We start from the raw sequence: 24,491 nt of genomic DNA on the forward strand, positions 1-24,491 counted from the left end.
GAAGTGAATGATTTTTTTTTCTACACATTTTATATATGAGATCTTTGCCCATCAAGCGCAAGTACGTTAAATTCGACTAAAAATGTATTAAATAAATATACCATACAGTCACGTGCGTATAAAAGTTATAATAATTATATACTTCTTAAGTACTAGAAAAAAAATCCTACTTAAATTTTAATTAAATTATACTTAAAAAAATTAAATACGACGTTTGAACTATGTTATACATCGAAAATGAATAATTTATAATATAATACACTTAAAATGACTTAGCGATAATACTATATAATCACAATCAATACAATTGTATAAATAATATTTCTATTATATTAAAATAAGTACAAAGTTTCAAGTTATTTAACAATAATATTATATAAGCCAACACGCGTTTGAACAACTTTGGTATTTTATTTTATTTTTTACTTATTATTATTATTATTTTTTATTTATTTTTTTTTTTTTTTTTTTTTTTACTGCGCAAACAAACCTTATTTTACAATTCCGTATAATGTTTTTTTTGGGTCTTATAGTGCTGTCACAAACATTCAGCTGACAAACATTCGACCCGAGTCGTCTGGAAAGAAAAGAGAAAAAAGTTTTACAATTCGAATTTTTTTTTTGTACAAAAAGTAGCCACGAGATTTTCGAAACGTACCGGATTTTATGCGTGGGTGTGTATTTTAATATCATACAAGAATTTTACAAGACGTAAAATCCGAGATTGAACCACGTATACCAAAAATACATTGACAATTCGTCCATGTACAGGTGTTTAAACTCAAAAGAAGATTAATCACATACAAATTATTCAAACACATTTGGCCCAAAGATTTTTGATAACTCTATGGTCATGTCTATACATTGCTATCGTTTAGGTTACTGCGTTATGATTATATTTCATGACGATAATTCCTCGATGACAGAACGTTCGGTGACTACATTACATTGAAAACGAGAGTAAGCAGGGAAATGTTTTATCTTTGACCAGTGACAGATCGTACAAAAAATGAAAAATTTAATTATTACATTAAATAACGTGACAACGTTAAAAGATAAAAGTTCACGAGCGCGTGCGAAACACGATTGTCATAAGCGATTTAGGCTATGCTCACGAGGCGGTTTTGCCACGTCAGCGATAAAAACGAGTTCGTGGAATCGTTATACCGTCGATGAGATTTCGGTAAAAGTTCGAAATCAGGATAAAATAAAAACAAGCACAAAAAAAAAATACAAAACGCGTATTCCTTGCTCGTGTTGAGTGCGAACCCAACATATTATATACATAAAAGGGATATATATGATTTAACGTGGTAGACCCGAGAAGACTGTTCGTACTTGCCATCGCCATATTGCCTAGGATATTATTTATTTCGCGATAGCGTGAGTCGTACAGTTTTCACGTAAAATAATATAATAACATTTTCGAAAATGGTTTTTCACGAATTGTTGACTTCGTTGAAAACCGCGTTAATTGCTCGCCGTCTGCTGCTGCTGTTGCAACTGCAAGTGCCCAGTGTACAGGTCACCGTTCAGGTGTAAAACAAACGGATTCGCGTTGTTGTTCAGTCCTGTGAAGGGTAAAATAAAACGAATCAGACACTGAATAAAAATGATATTAAACATTAATAATGATAACGATATTTATTACGTAATAACGTCACGATAAAGTGTTGTTTGTATTTAATTATTACATCATTACGGTACAACCACATCGTAATGGGACCAATGCAACAATAGTATAGGATTATAATCGTAACGGTGTATGTGTTGTTTTTTTTTTTTTTACAACATCCAAATATATAAACTACTTTAAGGTTCTATAAACCGATGGATGCATAACGTTTTTCGCATATGCAAATAATTATGCATATTTTAGTCTTATTGTAAATTCTAGATTTTAGCTTCGCACACCATGACGACAGCTGTGCACATTATGTAATCGATAACGCTTCGTGGTTATCTATCAATAAATATGATACGCAATATTTAAAATACAAATTTCAAAAGGAGGGAGCAACATTGTTTTGCATTGTTTTCATTAATTTTCAAATATCTGTTTTCGATTGTTTTTAAATTCTTATTAGATGTTCCAGGCTTATCATGAAAAATCTTATATACATTCAATGTTGTGTCAAGTTTTTATTTTAAATATTTAAATTTCAATCATATATAAATATTGTTTCAATCTTTCAGATTTACAAATGCTGTGTGGGTAAATATCTAGTAGCTATACACCTATATCGTTCACTGATCCGTGGCACTAACTTATGATATTTGTTTGAACTTCATCTCATATTTTTCGTACTTAACAATAAGTATTGAATTTTTAAAAATGTATTTCGCTTCGTAAACTATCTACGGATTGGAAAATAAATAGTTTGAAGATTAAAATTGAGAAATTTACTGTAGAAATAGGGGGGGGGGGGAAATCTGCTTGATCGCATTATATGTTTAAGTTTATTCGAACGTTTCCAAACGTGCGGTAGCCAAATGATGAGCAAAATGTTTGACGACCGTCATTGATGACAACTACATGTTTTCGCAAAATAGTTCATGTGGTCAACGATGATTGCATCATGTACCGCAACTTTAATAATTATGAGATAATTTATAAATCTCGTCCACGAATCCACTAATTTTAAATGTTTATAATAAGTTACAGTTGTCGGTTCAACAATTAATATTTATTTGTAATTTTTTTCTATTTATATAATTCTGGTGTGGAGTAAAGCATCAAAAATAGAAAATATACTTTTAACATTGATTAAACCTTCTTAATCATTCTTCAAAAAAATTATAGTGAATGTCTTAATTTTTTTTCCGACCTACGAATTAAAATTTAATCTTTTTTAAATGACAACTATATTATACTTACACAACTTATATGACACTATTTTTTCTCGTAGATAATGTTCTTCGAAAAAGTAAGTGTTGCGCCTTATAAAATTCAAATATATGCACTTATAATACATGCTTGTAAACATAGTTGAGTGATTATGTTGCAAGTGAATGATAATAAACAATCGGTATTATTTTTTCGTATAATTATCCGGGAAATGGTAGAAGAAAAAACAGTGTACCAAATTATGCGTTTACGTCGTGTATAAATAAAAGCCTTTCATTGATTTAGTAAAATGCAACCGAAGTAAATAAAATAAACAGTAATCGAGTTTCTTAGTTTTAATTATATACACAGAGACAAAACAATAATAGAAAAAACGGCATTTATAAACGGAATGAAAACAAACGTCATGAGGTATATTATTGTCTTTTCACGTATACATACAGAGGGTAATACGCCGAAAAGTTGATAAGACTTGAGACAGGAATAGGAAACTAATGACACGAAACAGTCGCAATGTCGTCGTAGTCCACACGGGTTTTAATTAAAGTCTTTTGGGAGCTTTTATTGTTTACTTTTTGTCGCGCAAGTCTTCGTATTAAAAATTCGTACCTAGACCTTCGTGGATTCTTTTTCTCTATTCCTTATTCCTTATTTTTGATTTACAGTGTATATATATATATATATATATTCGTATATATTAAATAATTACAACATATCGTAGGCCGTACTCTTAATTGTGCGTGCTTGGAGCCCGGATAACAACTATACGTTTTACACAGCATGTACAGGGTATATATTTTGTTTAACGTGGTTATAAGAGTCGACGGCGATGCGTACTTAGAAGATTTACTATCAGTGAGCTTAAGCCGGTGTGAGAGTCGTCCAGGGATTAAACGCCTCGGAATAATGAAACATCGCAACTACCTATGCCGTACGTATCATATTATATAGTATGTATAATACATATATACATATATGCGCGCGCGCGCGCGCGTGTGTATTTTATATACGTGTATTAAAGTTATGTACCTTTATGTGTATGTCAGTGTTTCGGAAATAACTACGTCGGAATTTCCGGAAATACGCTTTATTAATAAAGTCTAGGTTGACGGATTAAGCTGCCAAGGGTACTTGTGTATACAGAGCATTCGGGACTAGCGTATGGTAAAAAACATGTGTATTTGGTGTTACGCGTGGTATTCGTTCACAACAGGTGTACAAAATCTTACTCGTACGAATTGAACGATGAATAAAATACATGATAATTGTATTATTTGATGAAAGAACGTGTGAAGATTGACGATGAATGAAATCACGCAGAACCGTTAATTATCTATAACCTCGGAGGAATATTATTTAGGAAGAGTTGTGAACTTTTTTTACGAATGAGTCGTAGTTGTTCGCGAGTATTGAATATAATCGCAGTTACAAAATGTGTAGACTTCTCTATTTATTGATATGATTCATTAACGAGAAAAAAAAAAGCCGGTAACGTTAAAGAATTTACATACTAGCCTGTAATGTTTTGAAAAGTTTGAATTTTATTTTAATGAAATATTATTGAAACACCTCAAAGTCAAAGACTAAGTCCACATAGGTCTGACTTTCTGAGTAGTGAATTGTACGGTATAATTGAATCAGTGTTTTTTGCTGGTATAACTTTAAACGCACAATATCGATCATAAAGAATTAGTATTTTTATTCTTCTACATTTAATGTGTATTCTGCATTTCTCAATATATATTGAATCCTATGTAATTAACAGAGACTCGAATTGTAGAAGATGTATATTTATACTATAATTTATCATCGCGTTCAGGAAAATACAGTTTGTCGAAGAGTGTATTTAAGGACTAATTTAGAACGAGTAAAAAAAAATATTTGAAATATATCCGTCTTAAACGCGTATACAATTGAGGGGCGGTTAATGTTAGATAAACTTTACGACGTATTAAACAGATTTCGACAAGCTAATAAAAAAAAATTTAAAAAAATAACGCACACACAATTAATAGTAAATCTGTGTGCGGTGTATAATAAAAATGTGCTTGCCTCCGTTGACGAGTGCATTGGTTTTAGTGAGTTGACCTCTGTAGACACCGGTTTTTGTCCTGCGTGTAACACAAATCGCAAGACCATTGTTGCCAGATGCACCTGAAAGAAACGGTCCTGTATTAGTAATCACTTCACAGTATAATATGTTACATATGATAGTCATTATACGTATTTATATGTGTCAAATATTATTTATATATTATTTATATATTATTATAACGGTTAAAGATATATATTTTCTAAGTCTGTTACGTATAAATAAATACGAAAGTCCTGCCATCGTAGCATACCAATAATTCAACCATCCCTATGGTCTGTCTGCAAAATATATATAACATCGCATTTTTACACCACTAAAAATTCAACGTCTTTATTATACTCGATAAAATGTTGTATAGTTGTTATAAATAAAACTTGTGACGATACTTTTCACAGAAGGAAACACGGAGACTGACTTCTTTCTTTATGACCGTACAATAAACATTTTTCTCAAACTCTCCCTGTTCCCGGGTTCGCATAAACTTTTCAAAATGGTAATATATTTATATATACTTATAATATGTGAATATTTTTAATATTTTCAAAAACATGTTGTTTTTAGAAAACTTAGTGCATCCAGGGCAGTTGATTTGCGTTTTCATCAAAATTCTTTTTAATCCCATCTTTCTTTATAGTTCTCGTTCTGCTTCTGTCGTTCGGATAGGATATTGTTAGTGAAGTATAGTTAACAATAGATTCGTCATTATAAAAGCTGAGGAGGCTGTTTCACAACAATATGGAATAAGTGACCTAATTACTTATCAGCACAAACAAAACATTTATGTGGAGGACTGCAAGAAAATTAAGGGCCATTAAGGAAGACACATGAAATGCATAATTTAATACGTAATTTTGTTTGATAATAATTTAAAATATCATTTACAGCTCAAATTTCAGTGTTAAACTTTTAATAATTTAAATGATATATCTTTTTATTATCCTTACATGGCCATTTAACTTCGCATACAATAACTTCCTTCATCTCAAAAATAACCTTAACATATTTATTGACTAACCCTATAAACTTAGATAAAAAAAAAAAAATTATAATAATTGAGAACAAAAATAATTCTTAAATGTTAAAAACTCTTTTTATACGTGCATAACGAACGAATACGGGCCAATCTCATCAAGCAGTTGGATAAGTTTGAGGGTAATGAAGTAGATAAAGATAACGAAACGAACTAACTCAACTATTTACGTAGAAAAATCTGAACACATTTATGTTAAAACCACCACTGCTACCCTTATTTTCGAGCATTACGTTTCTGCTACGTTAAAAACACTTGACTAAACACTTTTTCCCATTTTTGTCGGTTCCGTTTTCGATTAAATCAAATTTTCAATTTACTTTAAATAATTTCATTAGTTCTAAACTCAACCTGAAGTTTGGTGTCAGTTTCATCGGTTAGCATAATCTAATATTTGATGAAAATAACTTTTTATAATAGCTTATCGTGGCTGTTCAACCATACATGTTGCTCTAGTAGGAAAAAGCCGTGGTAAACTGTTGTTACGGGGGAAAAAACGTACAGCTCATTTGACATGATCAAATCGGACGAAACAACAGTTTCACCGTTGAAAAGCGTTAACAGCGTTCTCCCAAGAACCGAAGGCGGTGGTTTCGAATCACCCAATCACCCCTGTCTCGCCCCTTCTTACGATTAAATTGCCCTCCATCTCTCCTGTTCCGCTACTGAGAAATTACTCGGAGATTATCGGTAGGTTAGACTATGTCAGTAATTTAGTCGAGTGGTAAGTTATTTACCAACTACTAAACGGTTTAGTGACTGAAAATTGTTCAGACACAACTAGGATTAAAAACTGTTTTAGTACATTAGTAGTGGTTTTTGTGCTATGAAAAGTAATAAAGTAGGGTGCTACTCGACCAAAAAAAAAATAGAATAGAATGGATTGATTAAACTAAATTACTTTACTAAACTACTTGACTAAATCGATCTGTTCATACACGTTACTAAAATACTGGTTACTTGACTAAATTACTAGCATAGTCTGAACTAGCCTTTAAGGGTACTACGGACGACCGGGTACGGCTTACACTCACCGGCCGTGGACGACGTGTTGATATCCATTTCGACGACGTCCTCGTCCACGGGTGGCGACTCGCGCCTCGCGTCCAACGCGTACCGCACGACATCGGCCGCGGTCGGCGGCGGGCTGTCCGCGTCGCTGGCCTTTGCCTCATCGCCGCTGGAGTAGCCGAGCGGCGGCGACGGTCGGGGCTCCATTTTGATGCGCTTAGACGCCTCGTCGCCGCGTTCGCGCTCATCCTCGCTGCCGTTGTTGTTGCACGTCCTCTTCTTGCCCAGGTTCAATGCCTCGCTCTGCTCCGGCACATCCGCCGCCGCCGCCGCGTTCACCATCGATCCCTTGTACACGGGCGACAGGTTGAGCGCCGCGGCCGCCGTGTACGCGGCCGCGGCCGCTGCGGCCGCCGATGGGCTCGACGGTAAGCCTGCGAACACACAAGACGATTTTTACGTTTACGTTTTCGGGTCGAACTGCTGTTGTACGCGACCGACCGACCGACGCGCACAGCGGTTCGAAAATAAAAAAAATAAAAATTCGGTCGATTTTTTTTTCTTAAACGAGAACGATTTCAAATATAGCTTCTGCATCGATTTTCCATACGACTTGAGGCGTGCACTGTTGTACACGATAAATTAGAAAATTGATCGATAAAAAAGAAAAAAAAATTATCTAAGTTGATACAATATACATTGTTTGAACAAAAGTTACATTATTTAATACAAAAAATCGGATCCCTGTTCATACATGATATACGCGTCTATTCCGTGTTTGAAGGTATATTTTTTTTGCCCTTTTTTTAAGTTAGCTCACCAAGTCCGTCGGATACGTACATACGTATCGAATTAATTGAAAAACAATAAGTTCATATTTCTGAATACCTGCCCGGTAGCCCCGACGAAATAGACTTTGGGATCATATTTGTACATAAACCGACCTTTATCAGCAGTATAATACACGAATATTATATATTACAACGGTTCTGGGTTGTTGAGATACAAAAAAATGTCAAATATTTACGTTTACCCGCTCGGAATATCGTTGTGCGAGTTATAAAAATAATTTCGATTCGTGATAAGTTGACCCTTTTATGGGCCTCCAGGGGTTAAAAGTTTACAAAAAACAATTGTTTGTCGAGTTTATTTTTCGGTTAATCTTAAATATTCGGAAACTTTGATCATTCAAGTACAATTTTCACCAAAAAGATTTCCCATAGTAATAGTGTCACTTAAAAATGTCTACAAAACTTACAACTACACGTTATACTCTATGAATTATCTATTATCTCTAAAGGGGCCAACATTTTTTTTTTAATAATGATATATTTTTACTTTATACAACGAACGTTACTGCAGCGTGTATATTATTTGTAATACAGATCTAGTGTTTATTTGAGTTAACGGTTGTAAATATTAAAAACTCTCAATTTATTAGAATTCTGTTTTTTATTTGTAATAATTCAAACAATATAAGATATTAACTATTTATAAATAACAACATTATATTTTATAATATTTACAAATAGTTAATAATTTAAAAAAAGTGTTTTTATCTGAATATTATAATGATTCAAATTCTTAATTTTATAAGCCTCATTATTTTTAGTTTTTAAAAAAAAATGTAAAACGGAAATTACGAATAAAAAAAATAAGTGATAAGCAAAATGTTCGGTAGCAACATACTAAAGTATTATACCAAATAATACTAATTTTTGTGGTTTTTTTAAGTAAATTATAATCAGTCGGTATGCGTAATCAAAATATATAACTTTGACCAGATTGTCGGTTTTTGCATTCTCGCTTGTCTGGACTAGGTTCGGAAACACTTTGCTCACCTGCCCTAATTTTCGAAATTCGATAACCCAGAATAAGGGGTTGAACTTAGCAAACAATATGGTACTAAATACACAAACAACCGTCTTCCTATTTACCTCCGTCCCTCAGTTATTTACACGAACGACACCGGTGTTGGATAATATTTCAATAGGTATAACACAAATGCGCAATTCATGGAATATCTAAATCCCTTTTACACAACTACGCTCCTACCGATTTTTTGTAGCTTAACAATCTCTCTTAATAATCTTATAAACTAATAATGAACCGTCCTTAATTAGACTGAACACTAAATCAAACGAGTCTTGACCAAAATTTTGCTTCACTAAATCTCTATAAATATAAAATAAAATTTCCTGACTTATGTAAACGATTTGCGTTCTTGTATATTATGGTCTATATTAAATTTTTAACATATATCAGTCGAAACGTGTATAGACTGATCAATTTTCATAAATAATCAGCAGTTTTATCAGACGATATAGGATTCAAAATTATCTTTGTTTATAGTATTTAATAGAAATGAGAAGATATTGATAATCTGACTTTAAGCATGAAAAAAAGGTGAAATAATTATATTTTATCACATTTAATAGATTTCAATACGCATATTATTGATAGTAAGTTATATAAAAAAAAAAAAAATGCCAAAATTAATACGGTTTTCTTTAATTCTTAAGGTTTATATGCAATACTTTTGCTATTCCCAAATAAAGAAAAGTAAATTACAATTAAAGACCAAAACCACTATGTAAATTAATTAAAGAATAAATTGTATGACAATAAATGGATTACGAAATACGGCTATTATTAAAAACAATTTCATTTACTGTATGAATAGTAGCAAATGTTTCTTCTTAATCGTAAAATCGTCATGAACCTATACATTAATAATTTTTGATGAAACGACATTGTTATGAACACCTGCTTGATATAACAAAATCATACTGTTGACGACTGAACTCAAAATTCGCGTAATATTTACCTATATTTATGTACCAGTGCATTTCAATTGCGTCCATGAATTGTATTTTGTCCTAGTTGCGTTTTTGGTGTTCTTACGACACATCCGAATTGCTTCCCCCTATTTTTACCCAACACATCCGAGTTGCGTCTGCGATTTTCCCGTGAAAATTTTTTCTTTATCAGTTTTTACCTCCTCCAAATTAGTTTTTGCCAAATCCAATTCATCCAAATTTTTCTAATACGAATTTCTATCTGTGATAATTAATGTACATAAATCTCCTTTACGCAACTTTTGATGTAGAGTTTTACATGGATTATCGAGAGCTTTTCGTTTCAATTTTTATTGATTTTTTGACGATTTAAAACGTTTTCATTTTCATTGCCGTGATCGTGATTTAAAACACAACAATTATTTCACTACTTTCGTTAAATTTAAAATAAAATTTACATAAATACGACTCCTTTTAAAAAGTAATATATATTAAAACAGTTTTGGAAAACAAAATTGTATCCATTAATACATTAGACTTGTTTATTTTTTTTCATTAAACTCTTTAATTAATTTAATATTTTCTATTAATATATATTTTTTATAAATTTAAAATTAAAAATATTATGTTCGACCGTACGTTTAATGATTGAAGTGAATTTCGCAGTGAAACCGAAGCTAACACATACAAAAAAAATTTAATTTAATTTAAATTTAAATTTAATTAAATTAACACAATAAATTGTAAGGTGGGTTTTACAGATATGAAATCAATAATTGAGGTTTTCTACAAGTTTATCATCAAATATATAAAGTCTATATTATAGACTATATTATATTATTCTTGCGGGCATCACTTGGAGGTATTGGACAAAAATCGCGGACGCAAGTTACCATGAAGTAAATTTTCGTTTTTAGTGACGTAAATCATATGCAACCAATCATATTGTTTTACCTATTGACAATCTACATCTATTATGGTAAGAAAATAAAATAAGATTTAATCCCTTGACAAGTTACAACTTTAGCCTCGACTAAATTAAATATCTAGTTTTTTATAGGTTTATATTTTTTTTATGAAACCAAACAAAGACAAGTGACAACTTAAATAATAATAAAAATAAATGTTATGGCAACGTTTAATAAAAAAACATCCCAAGTAATAACAATCCAAGATGGATAAAACGTGTAGATGTGTACTTGATACAGAACGTTATTAATATTATAATAAATTATTTTTTTGGCATGTAACAACTAGTATTTAATTAATAATTAGTTAGTAGTTAACTAATAGTAGTAGTTAGTGTTTTTATCGCACACGATGAAGTTGATGATATTAACATAAGCAAATTACTATTGTAAAATAAATAAAATAATTATTCAGACGGTATTCTATATACACGTGTCTGTTTCTAACGATCATTAAACGCACTGTTGACAGTCACGCGTTATTATACTCATAGATGGCGCGTTAAGTACCTATAATGTTTCTTAGATCGAATCTAAATAATGTGGTATTTATTTTAGGTATGTATTTCGATGTAATTTGCCATACATAAATTGGACGTCATTTATAGGTATATTATTTACGGGCATTCTTATTTTACTTACTTGGAATGGGCAGTCTTGGCATCGTGTTTTGGTTCGCTCTGACAATGTCCATCCACATCAGCATACTGAGAAGTTCTGAAAAAATAATAGGAAAATTACTAACGAATGTCAGTATAATATATTAGTATACGTTTCTTTGAAAACAAAATTTTTAATTTATAACCCACCATATACGCAGATCGATAACGGCATTTCCAATGAATTATTTTAAGATCAAGCTAAATCAGCCAAGGCAATTGGTAGTGGGGAAGGACACATTAGTCTAAAAAATTCTTGCAAAAATAGAAGATACTTTTGTGTAACGTCCTTATACCGAATACAAGACAAGCTATTTTCTAGGTTAATTAAAACAATTACGACATTAAGACCACCGAATAATACGTAATTTGTTTTGTATTTAACATTTTATTGTATCTAATGAAATAACCATTGCAATAATTGTTCATAAATCATCTATAATATAATTTGATTAATTATATCTAGTAATTAAACTTAGCTACATCAATAATACTATTTAGAAGATGTTACTCAAATTTGTAACGGTTTGTAATTTGTAACGAAAATTTTTAACTATACCAGGGAAAATTGATATTATAGGCCATCGAGTTAGACAAAGCGATCCAAAAAATGTGCTCGCATTCAAATCGATCATTGAACAATTTTATTGAAATAATATATGATCGTACGTATTCTGTCTAAGCAGCTGCACAACTTCAGATCGTAAACACTCAACGTGCCTAGTGGAGGTCTGTAAAAACGTAAGGATTCAAAGATTTTAAGCACGAGGAGCATATATTTAAAATCGTCGTTCAAATCAAATGTGAAAAATCGAATAACGACTAGTCTGATGATATCCATCGAATAAGTGTGTTCGAGATGAATGCGTTTTTTAGTCTCGAAACTACAAAATGTTGAACGGCATTGATGTACAGTTTTTGGTGGATTTAAACTATTTTATTTCCGATAACAACCCGTTTTCCGTTTTTTGAACTGGATAACATTGGATTATCGTAGTATAAAAGCATAGTTGCCTGTAGTAGTGACAATATAATAGTATACTATCGTTGTCCGTGTGCTAACGATGTGACGAAACGATCACACGTACAATAATACATGCGTACACAGCATGGCAAAGTCTGCGCGTCGGTGGCGGGGACGAAGGTATCAGTGGCGGCTGCTGCGACCTTTCGTCGTTCCCATAAAACATATTTTCGTGTAAAACTATATTTTATTTAATTTACAAATACATCTATACATAATATACGTATAGCGACCAAATCAAAATAACCACATGTCTCTCTTTTGGTCTCGAAAACGATATTAATTTTGACACACGTGTTTTTCTCCCGCACGTCCCTCAATACGTATGTCTCGATGATATGCGACAAAACCAATCGGATAATCTCGAAATGGGAAAAGAAAAAATCGTAAAATGCTGTCATTACATGTACAGCGTTGATTATTATTATTATTATTATTATTATTATTATTACTATTAAAATAAAAATTAAATTAAAAAAATACTCAACTTACAGATTTTTTACCTATACGAATTCGTCTGACCTTTAATACGATTACAATAGCACCGAGAATATTATCGAAACAACTCTATTACACATATATAACGCACTAAGTTACACGTATGCATAACAAAATATCATGCGATATTGTTCTTCTGTTCGGTTAGCTTACCTATATTATTATTAAAATGTCACGCGTCGAATCGGATGAATAGACGCGAGCGAGGTTATCGACGATCGCATTCGATTGAATTCCGTCGCTCGACATAGGTGTACATTCTCTTCGCAGCGTAAAGCATATACGCATAAATGCATAATATACGACCCGCGTAACGTGGATTATTACGTATTTTATAAACATTTTTCGTGATAAAAATCTATAGATGCGTTTACGTCACATATGTTCACTTTAGGATAAACAAAGATTATTCTGGTTCATATAATTTGAGTCCAAATACACTATATACCATATATCTATATACATATACGAATATATATGGGATTCTAATGAAATTGTATGTTATATCTACCGAATTTATGTCTATAAAAGACAAATTTAAAATTACTATTTATGCCCTTATTTAAATGTTATAAAATTAAAAAATACCTATGATGATGGTTTCGCCAGGAAGTTCCTAATCAGCGGTTGACCTCGACAACTGGGAATTAAAGAAGAAATCAAGAGAAATACCTATATAATTATAGCCCGATGCAATTATGATAATCAGTACGCAAGGGACACGCCTCAAGGCACGCACGTAAGTGTATTAAATCAAAAAAATGGAATAATTAATATCTTAAAAATACGGGCGCCCCACAAGTTTTTCAAAAACGTATATACATATAATTGAAACAATACAAAATTAATGATCATATAAATTATAACAATAATACAAAAATTATAATACTGATTATTCATTTATGGCCACGATAATACACAAGAACAGGTTGGCCACTAACAGCGGTCGCGGCAACAATGAGTTTGGTGGTCCAACCACTTGGGAATCAAGAGGGTAGCTGACGACCTACGTATGGGGACTGTACCAACAAATGACAGACGCGTTAACGGGATGGGTGGTAGTATCAAAATTCGTAAAAAAGAAGGTCAATACACACACGTCTAATGATTACAATACAAAAGGTGTAACAAAAAACGCACAAAAAAGTCACCATTAAAAATTAAAAATCGCCAAAAACGCCAAGACGCACTTGTTCCAACAACGTGACCGTATGTGGACCTGATCCGATATAAAAACAACCGGTGACGCGCAATTTTAAAATGTCTTTCGAGGTTCGAAAAATGATTATTAAAATTCAAATGAGAATCTTAAATTTGTGCAGGTTTTACACACAATTTCGTAAACAATTTGAAATATTTATTTTTAAATAATATCATGTGTATAATATCTATATATAAAAATATTAAATCAGTCACTGCGAATCCGCCGTTGCACACGCACGTTCGTCACGTTGCGCTCGCTGCTTCTATCACTAATATTATTAGATAATCATGTTCACGTATTAGCACGATTCCGACCCATTCGTTATGTATCGCGCCTCTACATCGGAATCGACAAAACGGAATCTGTCGTCCTCCTCTTCGCCTAATACTAACACAAGAGTAAAGATTAGCAAGATGTTTATGTCACCAAATCGCTTCTCCGTTCTGGCCACGGATGAGAACCTCCTCGCGGTTTTTAGTTCGCCTTCCGCCCCAGTTGCCTCCGAAGCAAATTGTAAAATCATCGCCACTGAAACAAACTACATCGACGTCGATGTAGATGAGTTTGCCAAAAAACCATCTACGCCAATTGTAATAAGTAATGTCACAAACTATTCCGCATTAAAAGCGGTATTTACTTCTTTAGTGGGTACTGACGATTTTACCGTTACCGCCAAGGGTGCCTCCTTATATGTTAAAACCCGTAATTGTATTGACCATTTTAAATTGATCGATTACTGCAATGACCAATATTTAAAGGCCCATACGTGGGCACCCCGACATACCCGCCCAATAAAAGTATTTATTCACCATTTACATCACACTATTGCCATTGAGGATATAGAAAGAGCCCTCACAGATGAGGAATTCTCTGTGATTAATGTATCAAATATTCGCCATCGTTTAAGCAAACAAGCTCTCTCTCTTTTTTCTGTCATCCTCATAACAAACGAATTTAATCGGAGAATATACCAACTATTCTCCCTCCTAAATTCCAAAATTGCGGTCGAAAAGCTTCATCGAGCTCGTTTTCCACCGTTATGTAAACAGTATTAACGTTATGTTCAAACACAAGAGTACTGTAACGAACCTCCAAGATGCGTCAAATGCAGTAACAACCATCTTACCAATGCCTGCACCAAACCTTCCAGTAAACCAGCAAAATTCGCGTTATGTGCTGAGGCACATACCGCGAATTACAAAGGATGTTCATCTTTAAAAAAAAAAGTCAATCACCTCTCACAAGAAAGCCCATACGAAGATCATTCCATTTACACCACCAACCATGCCATCAAAGGACTAGCCAGTCAAAGACATGCCTCCGCTCGCCCACACTCAACTCAAAGGAAAACAGCGCCAAGACGATGCAAAAATAATTGCAGGCAATTCGAATAATCTAAATTCCGAATCTGTTTCAGTTATCTTATCTCAGTTCGTTATGCAATTAAATTCCCTTGTTACTCCATTAATTTTGCTCGTATCCACGCTTCTACAAACAATGATTTTCAAGAATACCTTATCTCCTTAAATTTATTTTTGCTGTACATAAAAATTAAATATCGTACTCTTTTCTATGCCTTCATATTATGTATAATCTAAATGTTTTGCTATGTTAAATATCTTCCGATATCAACGACTCGACATTATAAAACTTAATTGGTTTATATTATTGTATTATTACTATATTATTTCTATCATAAATTTTGTATACATCATGTTCATTTACTTCTCTGTATATTCTGTAAGTGTTGAATCTAATAGTTTGTACTAAGATTCTAAATAAAAAAAAAAATAAAAAATAAAAAAATATTAAATAAAATATGAAGTCTGTTAACAAGCAACTGAAAAGAAATTTAAAATAATTTATTGTGTACTGCAAGAAGTAGATAAATGTGGTGATTTACACATATTTTAACCGTATCGAACCACGGTAATAGTTTCCATTACTACACTACCTACAACAAGTAAATAGCTTTTAAAATATTAAAACACCAAAATCACTGATATGTTCATATAAAAAAAAAAAAATACTAAACAGCCGTCAAAGTCTCAGTAAGAGCCAATTTGATGATTTATATAAATGAAAATCCAATACTATAAGTGATTTATTTTATTTTGATTTGTTGCGCATATTGACAATGGCTCTGCTGCAGATATCGCCAAGTATTATATTGTTGAATGAATATCGTGTATCGAATAAAACGAAAATCTATATTATTCATGATACGCCATGCGAATTCAACATGATGAAATCGGATTGCTCATAATATAATGTAAAGTTTAGAAATCAGTTTTGTTTAATCGTCAATAACGGTTCTATAGATATATTATGATCGTTTATCTTGATATCAAATATGGACGGATAAATCGGTGAAAGGAATATTATATCTACATTGCAAAATTCACGCGCATGAGTTTGAAATACGCGTCGCGGAATGTCATGGTGGCGCAGCGGCCATAGGCATTATAATATTTATTATTTTATTAACATTTTTTTCCAGCAGAATATACGAGTATTACAATATCCGAGACTGCAAGGCGCTGCTGATATCGGTGATTCGATTTTCACTCACTAAATCGTGGTATCGCGTTTATCAACATCAATTATTGCACGTGTAACGGGTGTGCATTGGCGTATGACTTGTGTACACATCGTGGATTAGACACTGAATTGACGTCAATCAAACGATATAATTATTATATTACGCAAGAAATCCCTCTAATGATGTGGCGTATTACACAAATACACACATAAATCCATGCACGTATAAGCATAATAATATTGAAATTTTCTCAATTATTGTGCATATTCAACATTTTGATCATCATATTAAAAAACATTAAATCGTGACTTATTACTCTAACAAGACAATAAAATAATAAAAATCTACACCTAGATAACCTAATGTTTCTTCTACGTAATACCAATTTATGACTTCCCCGATCATGAGATTTATGTTGTAAACTAGGTATATTATATTTTATCCAACTAACTTAAATACAAACAATAAGTATAAAGATAGCATTTTTTATTAGAGTGCGATTTTCGTCCCAGAGTATGCTATACTATATTTATACTAAATAAATTGAAAATACCATTTTCGCATACGGAAGTGGGGTTGTCATAATATTTCAGCAGAAAAGGCTAATATTGCTAAAACATATATATCATTACACTCGCTGACCATAGTGCTCGTGGCAATGATTTTAGAAGATCGTAATCCAAAGTATTTCAAAAAACTAAGCCACCTCAGACCTCCGATTTTTCCTTCTACGCCTATGAGTCTTTTAGAAGGTTGGACATTCTGTAAATAAAACGAAACACCTTACCATTATATTACGATAGAAACTACTCAATAAAAACTGTATATTATATGCAATAAAAAAAATGTTTAAGTGTAATAATCGAAAACAAATAAGTTTAATTTATAAATCAATAACACTTTTATTGCTTGAATATTTAATTGATTATAATGGAGTATTAACGTTTTAATTATGCAAGCTCAAATTATCAAATAAATCGAAAAGTGTATTTTATTTTAATTATAATATTGTGCAATCTCATATCACGTTACTGACAGCACGGTGAGGAAGTCTCTCTTTTCTCGGATAATTTTTAAATATTATGATATATGTATTAAAACCATTTTCATATCATTGTAATAATATTGTACATAAAATGTAACAACACTAATTGCAATACATGAACAACAAGTAATAATCCACTTCATCCTAATATCTAACCTAAATACCAAATTACAAGCCATATATTTTTATTTTATGTTACCGTTACAATTAGTAAAAACTAATGTAAATAAAAATGTATATGTATACATCCATATGATAGAAAAAAAAGAACCATACCGAAACAAAAGTCTAAGACTTACGATAAAATTAATTTAAGCTTTTTTAGATGATTCGACTATCAGATATAGTCCCATTACACGCAACAACTTTGATTATATTACATTTCTAAATTATATTCCCCAGAGGTATTTTCAAACATTTAACAAAGAGAAATTAACATATTTCATTTTTTGTAAAAGATACAAAAATAAAATATACAGCATAAACAAAATCCCTCATTTGATCCAAGATTTTTTCTATGCTAGACATTGAATATAATACGTCACATTCCACTATAGTAAAAATACTATGCAATGTAAACATTTTTATGAAAAATATGAGTAAAAAATATAATGTATCGGTGAATCCAGGTAAAAATGAATTCGTATTGTCTTATTAAGTCACTACGCACGCAAACACACACGCGCACGCAATAGGATTTGGTAAATTTGATAACCAATTCAGATAAAAATAAATCTGACCGTCGAATTGGCATTCAACAAATTATAAACGAATCGCTTTCTGAATATTATGAACTGAAACTATTCAACAAGGCCGAGGTTCTCGATGATCAGTGGTGTATTGGTAAATATATTTAAGGGTATAGGCATTAAAAAATATAGATATTAACCTAAAAATAATTTTTTCAATACGTTCGAATAAATTAATTTAAACTCTAATATGTTTATAACTTCTAATAAGACAATAAAATACAACACCACAAGATATACATTTACCACACGTTATAAATTTTATGATTTGCATGATGCAGATTTAAGAACCACGGACTGAATGTCCATACTCCATATATTTAATAATATCTATTATTCAAAATGTAATTTACTAAATTGAACTTAAAATGCATTATACACAGCAATCTTCACTGTAATACTCAACGGATAAATATTTAATTCAAACTTCATAGTTCATAAAAAAATTTTCGAATGAACTAATATTCGATTTTGATTTTCTAGTTATTTTAGAAGCGTATACCTGTAAAATAATATTTTACATTACGCCGAATACGCCGTAAAACGAAAATCTGCTGAAGGGTATACGGCGTATACCCACGTACCAATACACCCCTGTCGATGACACACATGTTGTATGCGTGGGTACCATCGATATTTGTTGTCCAATACTTCGAAAAGTAGCTGTGATTCGACGGTGTACACATAGGAACCGTAATTCTAGGGCAAATATTTTGAGCACGGATATCAACTACATTCGATGGTCCACCTGACAACATTATTCCGATGCACTTCATGCAATATGTACAGGGATTTTTCAATCGAGCGTACGAAAATCAAGAAAATGAGTTATGAAACGATTTGTTTGCTTTACGTACACTTTCGTACGTTGAATCCGGCGGCAACACACATACATACCTATACGGAAGTGTATACATACGCAGTAAGCACACCGGGTAGACGTGAAGAGATATAAATACACAGTTATCGTCGTCGTGATGTATACGTGTAGTTTTTATGCGTAAGATTTTCGAAACACTGAAACGCGGCCGTTTATTAACGCGTGACAACGGAAATTTTTTTTCGCTTCCCCCACCCCCAACCCCATTTACATAATTAACCGTCCAACCCGGTATTCGCCGTCTTGATACGATTCCAACGAGTTCCCTTTAACGCGTTTTTGATCGCCTGCACCGGTGCCGCCCGTAACTAATGAAGACGTCTGATGAATGAGCAGAAATTAGAACACACGCGGTGAGATATTTATTTTATTTTATTTTTCTGTTTCGTTTTGTTTTTTTTCCCTTCGTCATCGTTTCTCCACTACGCCAACGAATAACGTGTCCGTTTACGCGCTCTTGGTAGAGTTTCAAAAACGATCCAGGTAAGCACACACGTTTGCAATATTATAATTAATTTTCACGCAGCAACGTATAGTTGGAGTCTTATGGGATTTTGAATTTTTTTGTACGTCATAAGAATTAATCGTTTCGAAAACTAAATTTGTTTCGGACCGTTTACAAGTTCAAAAATATGATTCGCATGTTAAATATTTTACATCGTTTTTTTGTTCATGTAGTTTTCAGCATTTTTAGTTAACGTTTAAAATAATTAGGATGTGTTGCTTTTATTCAATCTGAGGATTAATTATTTTTGTTAAATTACCTACCTATAAAAAATGTATTTTTAAAAACGTTTTTTATTTTTTTCTAATGCTGTAAATCTTGGACACCTAACCAAGTCTAAATCTTGTATTCACTGAGCTAGAACAATAAATATTTAACGGATTATTATATAAATTATCTTTGGTATAATATTTGTATAACTATTTAAACATATTTTTACTAATCGTTTTATAAACCTATTTATATTTTCAACAATTTTATGATTTAAGGTTATATTTCAATAATTCAAATTATTGTATTTGATTTAAAAGATTTCAAGTCAGGTTTTTTGGATATTTTAAAATTGATAGATGTTTTTATTTTTAATGCATGTAAAAATATAAGATGCTTTAGTTTTTCGCAAAAACAATATGTACGGGTATAAATAATTATATACATGTGTACGTATGTTTGTATAATTATGACAATGGACGTAAATACGTATTTAAATACGTATTTTGTATTTCTATGCACCCTAGGGTACACATCTCAACAGACTTGTCAAACGGGAGCGACGACAGAGAAATATTTCTCGTAGTCATCATGTCGCCTGAGCATATAATATTATTATTACGTGTTTACCCGGAATTGTTCCCTTACGGAGATCTTTAGATTTATATTTTTTTTTCATTTTTTTATGCGTGGGCATATCCCTTGGCACAACATACGTCTGTTTCTCCGCCGAGGCACTTCTAAATAAGCATCGAGATGAACAGTTAAGATTAAAAAAAAAACCAATTGTCACGAGTATACGTTAAAAAGATATCAACGAGTCCGTCTGTCTGCCGTCGGGTGGCAGCACATGAATGTGTGGGCACATATCGGTGAGGAGTTGGACCATCAAATTAGTGTTGACAACCGTTTCAGTATATTGAATGATTCTGGGGTAAAATTTTATTTTCTCCGAAAAATTGCAATCGTTCAAAGTCCATCGGAACTACAGATAATACAATTTTAACTGTCAAACCGTCGATCGATTGGGTGAAAAATACCAAGCACGATTTTCGCCTTTGAACACTCTTACCTACTCATTTATGTAACACTATTTACGATAGTTATGATCATGGGCTACAAAATTGAAGCATTCATGATCATGAAAATAATGATTTTGCTGCAACGAAAAATGTCACGGAAATTACATTCATTAGATTTTGTGCTAATCACGTGCTAACAATTGATAATGTAGAAAATGTTTTGTACTAAATCTTACGAAGAATTGGTACGCACGTCTGTAGTTCAATAATGCACAGCAATAATGTATTGGCTTAGCCTTAGACCAGTAAGGATCCCGAAAAATGTTTGCGAACCAATTTTGATATATTGTATACATAAATTTACTCTCAACAAGCTGTACGAATACCAAATAATTGCTTTAGTGCAGGGTAATAAATGAGGATCTGTATGACAATGATTTGTTGATTTATCGTGAACAATAATTATTGTATTAAATCGATTTATCAATAACGAATTGGATCCGTCTATAAAACAACGTGCATATATAATACGTACGAAATATAACTCATTACTTATATAAGTGAAAAAATCAAATTAAAATAAAAATAACTAAGTAATCGTTCAAACAGTTTTAAACAATGTAATATTATTATACTGTTGCAGGCTCAAATGCCACCCATTTAAATTGTGTATATGCGTATAGGTATCTATACAGCTGACAGTGCTCAACACTGAACGCTATACATATTGTTATAATATAACTGTCATACTGCTTTCACCGCCACCATGCCATCACGATATATTTTTAAATAAACGAATATACAACGAAAACGACGTGCGGTATTAGCGTGTGTATATGCGATTGTAGCGTATAATATACCAAAAAGTTTGTATTATTTTAAAAATAAAAACCAATTAACTATATAATCGCTAACATACATCGTCTATAGTTGCCACATATTATTTAAATCAAGCATTATGTGATATAACATTATTATTCTATCCAAGTGCGGTGCATGAATTGTGTTGAAATATGGTTCTTATAATATTATTTTAATTATGCAGGTGATGTGTTAATTTATTCAAAAAAATTATTCGTAATGAGGTACAACAGAAACCACTCGAACGATTAAAACAAATAATATTTACAACGCGAAAAGATAACAAGTTTGTATGATCTAATAAAATAATATAATATGTAATTTCAGTGAAGTAAAAACAAATCTTTTTTTTTTTATTTATTAATTACCTGTACTCGATAGAACTTACAAGTTAAAAATTACTTGTTTTCTGACTAAATAATGTTGATGTTTGAGTACCTATATTTAATGTTACTTGTAGTTAGCGATAATAACCATGTAATAATAAATTATTAGCTCTTGTATTTATCTATTTGTCATTGTATTGCTTTAATCAGTTGAAACTATAATTTTTTTTTATTCGTTTTTATTAATTAAATCTTAATCGAACCGAAATCCTGCATGTTATATAGTTATCGAATTAATACTTTTATTAATTTATATTTTTTTTTACTATCTGTGTTTCACGTGGTATCTCTCAAATACAATCATAAAATATTTATAGTCATTTTATATTTTATATATTCGTAACCGTTGGTACGTCTAAAATACGTAACTGGGTTCTGGAATATTTTAACCGGTAAGTTACCACTAGGGTTTCGCAAGCAGTATACTAACCTCTCTGTTTGTTGGTCTGCTCCTGCGCGGTTTGTATGACGTTGGTATGCTGCTGGTGCTGCTGCTGCTGCTGCTGGACGTGTTGGTACGGCGACGGTTGGTGGCCGTTGAACAGCGACGACGAAGACGATGTCGACGGAGGCGGTGGTGGCGGTACCGTCGATGGAGGAGGTGGCAAACCGGCGGCCGGTGAACTGCGGGGCGTCTGCTGCAACGCGGCCGAGGCCGTCTTGGCGCTCTCGGGTGGTTGCTGTTGCTGCTGCGGGTGTTGCTGTTGCTGTTGCTGCTGCTGTGGAGGGCTGCACGATTGCTGCAGTCGGGAGTGGTCGACGCCGACGGCCGCAGCCGCTGCGGCCGCTGCGGCCGCATGATGATGATTGTCGATGATGGCGGCGGCCATCTGCCGGAACCGGTCTTCGGCAGCCAGCACGTAATGGTGATGGTGGTGCGAAGGCGGCTGCGACGCGCCCCCCGTGCCACCGGCACCGTGCACCATCGAGTGCGGATTCCCGTGCACGCCGTGGTGATGGTGGTGCTGGTGGCCGGCCAGCGGCGGCGGCATGTCCGAGTACATCAGCGACTTGTTGCGCCGGCCCTCGCGCCTGTTGCCCGCTATCGCCATGTTCAGTTCGTCCAGCGTGCTGAACTGGTTCATCCTCGACTCGTACGCGTACAAGTACTTGACGTACCTGCGCACAAACAAAACAGCGTATGCGATTATTGCACGAGCGCACGGCGGATCTTCGACCACACTTGGATTCGGTACTCGAACTCTCGAAAAATATAATTAGTAATGTCTGGTGTACACAGATATGATTCGATACGGTACACTCGTAGTACGGTTTTTTTTTTTTATTATTATTAACTTTATCAATATTGTTATTTGGAATTTAAATATTCGTGTAACAACTGAAAAGTGATATTTAAAATATATACAATGTTAGGGGGGGGGGGAAGTGTTAAATAATTGTGCACGTGGAATGCAGTGTTTAATTCGTTGGATTAAGCTCCTCTACTTAATTTTTCCCATTTTGAGCACTGCGAGGACTACGAGTCCGACCATGCGGTGTGTACGTACAGCACCAGATCGGTAACCGCGGTACATACTGTCGTCTATTTTTCTCGGACACAATACACGTATTGAGACGTCCAAGTTTACGTTTCAACGGTAAACGAAATGAACGAATTGTTTCGACAGCCAGGGCCGTGTTTACGAGGGGCAACAGAATTGGCAGCGTGAACTATGTTTTTTACATTTTATCGTGAAAAAAATGTTTTCTTTTTTTTTTTAAATCTCAAATTATATACTTATATATTTAAGGAGCAGTGCGATAGTTTGAACCCTGTTGCGTTTAAGCATGTACCATAGATGGAGCTAGAAAATTACCCATAGGAAATTGACGGTTCTCGTTGGCTTAGTTACGTTTGTGATAAGATAAGATGTGATAAGAAATTTATCAATATTCAATGTTTTAAATTTTTTTTTTTTGTTATAAATAAATTATGTTGTTTAAGTCGATTTGATTATTTTTTTTTTTTTTTTTAATGGCTTTTATTGGAAATATTATAGCAAATTTGATTATTTTGATTTGATATTTATTTAATAAAATGAATTATCCAACCTCATTTAAAAACGAAATTATCAAAGATAACAATTTTTTAATAATAAATATATATTAAATATTTGTTATCAATTTAAAAAATGACTATGCACCTCTAAACGAAT

The 24,491-nt window shown here is 32.7% G+C and overlaps 1 protein-coding gene across 1 annotated transcript in view; it reads right to left on the reverse strand.

Annotated features, from left to right (window-relative positions):
- Positions 1 to 416: 416 nt before the first annotated feature.
- The window catches only part of LOC112684742 (protein dead ringer homolog), a 95,520-nt gene continuing 71,445 nt past the window's right edge, over positions 417 to 24,491 (reverse strand). The window contains exons 6-10 of the mRNA XM_025556392.1: positions 22,766 to 23,454; positions 11,393 to 11,467; positions 7,008 to 7,418; positions 4,901 to 5,002; positions 417 to 1,571 (exon numbers count right to left, since the gene is read on the reverse strand). Coding sequence (XP_025412177.1) covers positions 1,471 to 1,571; positions 4,901 to 5,002; positions 7,008 to 7,418; positions 11,393 to 11,467; positions 22,766 to 23,454 — 1,378 coding nt within the window. The 3' untranslated portion in view covers positions 417 to 1,470. The remainder of the gene's footprint in view (positions 1,572 to 4,900; positions 5,003 to 7,007; positions 7,419 to 11,392; positions 11,468 to 22,765; positions 23,455 to 24,491) is intronic.

This window comes from Sipha flava, unplaced genomic scaffold (assembly GCF_003268045.1).
Source record: "Sipha flava isolate LNK unplaced genomic scaffold, YSA_version1 257_pilon_pilon, whole genome shotgun sequence".
In the NCBI taxonomy this organism is placed as follows: domain Eukaryota; kingdom Metazoa; phylum Arthropoda; class Insecta; order Hemiptera; family Aphididae; genus Sipha; species Sipha flava.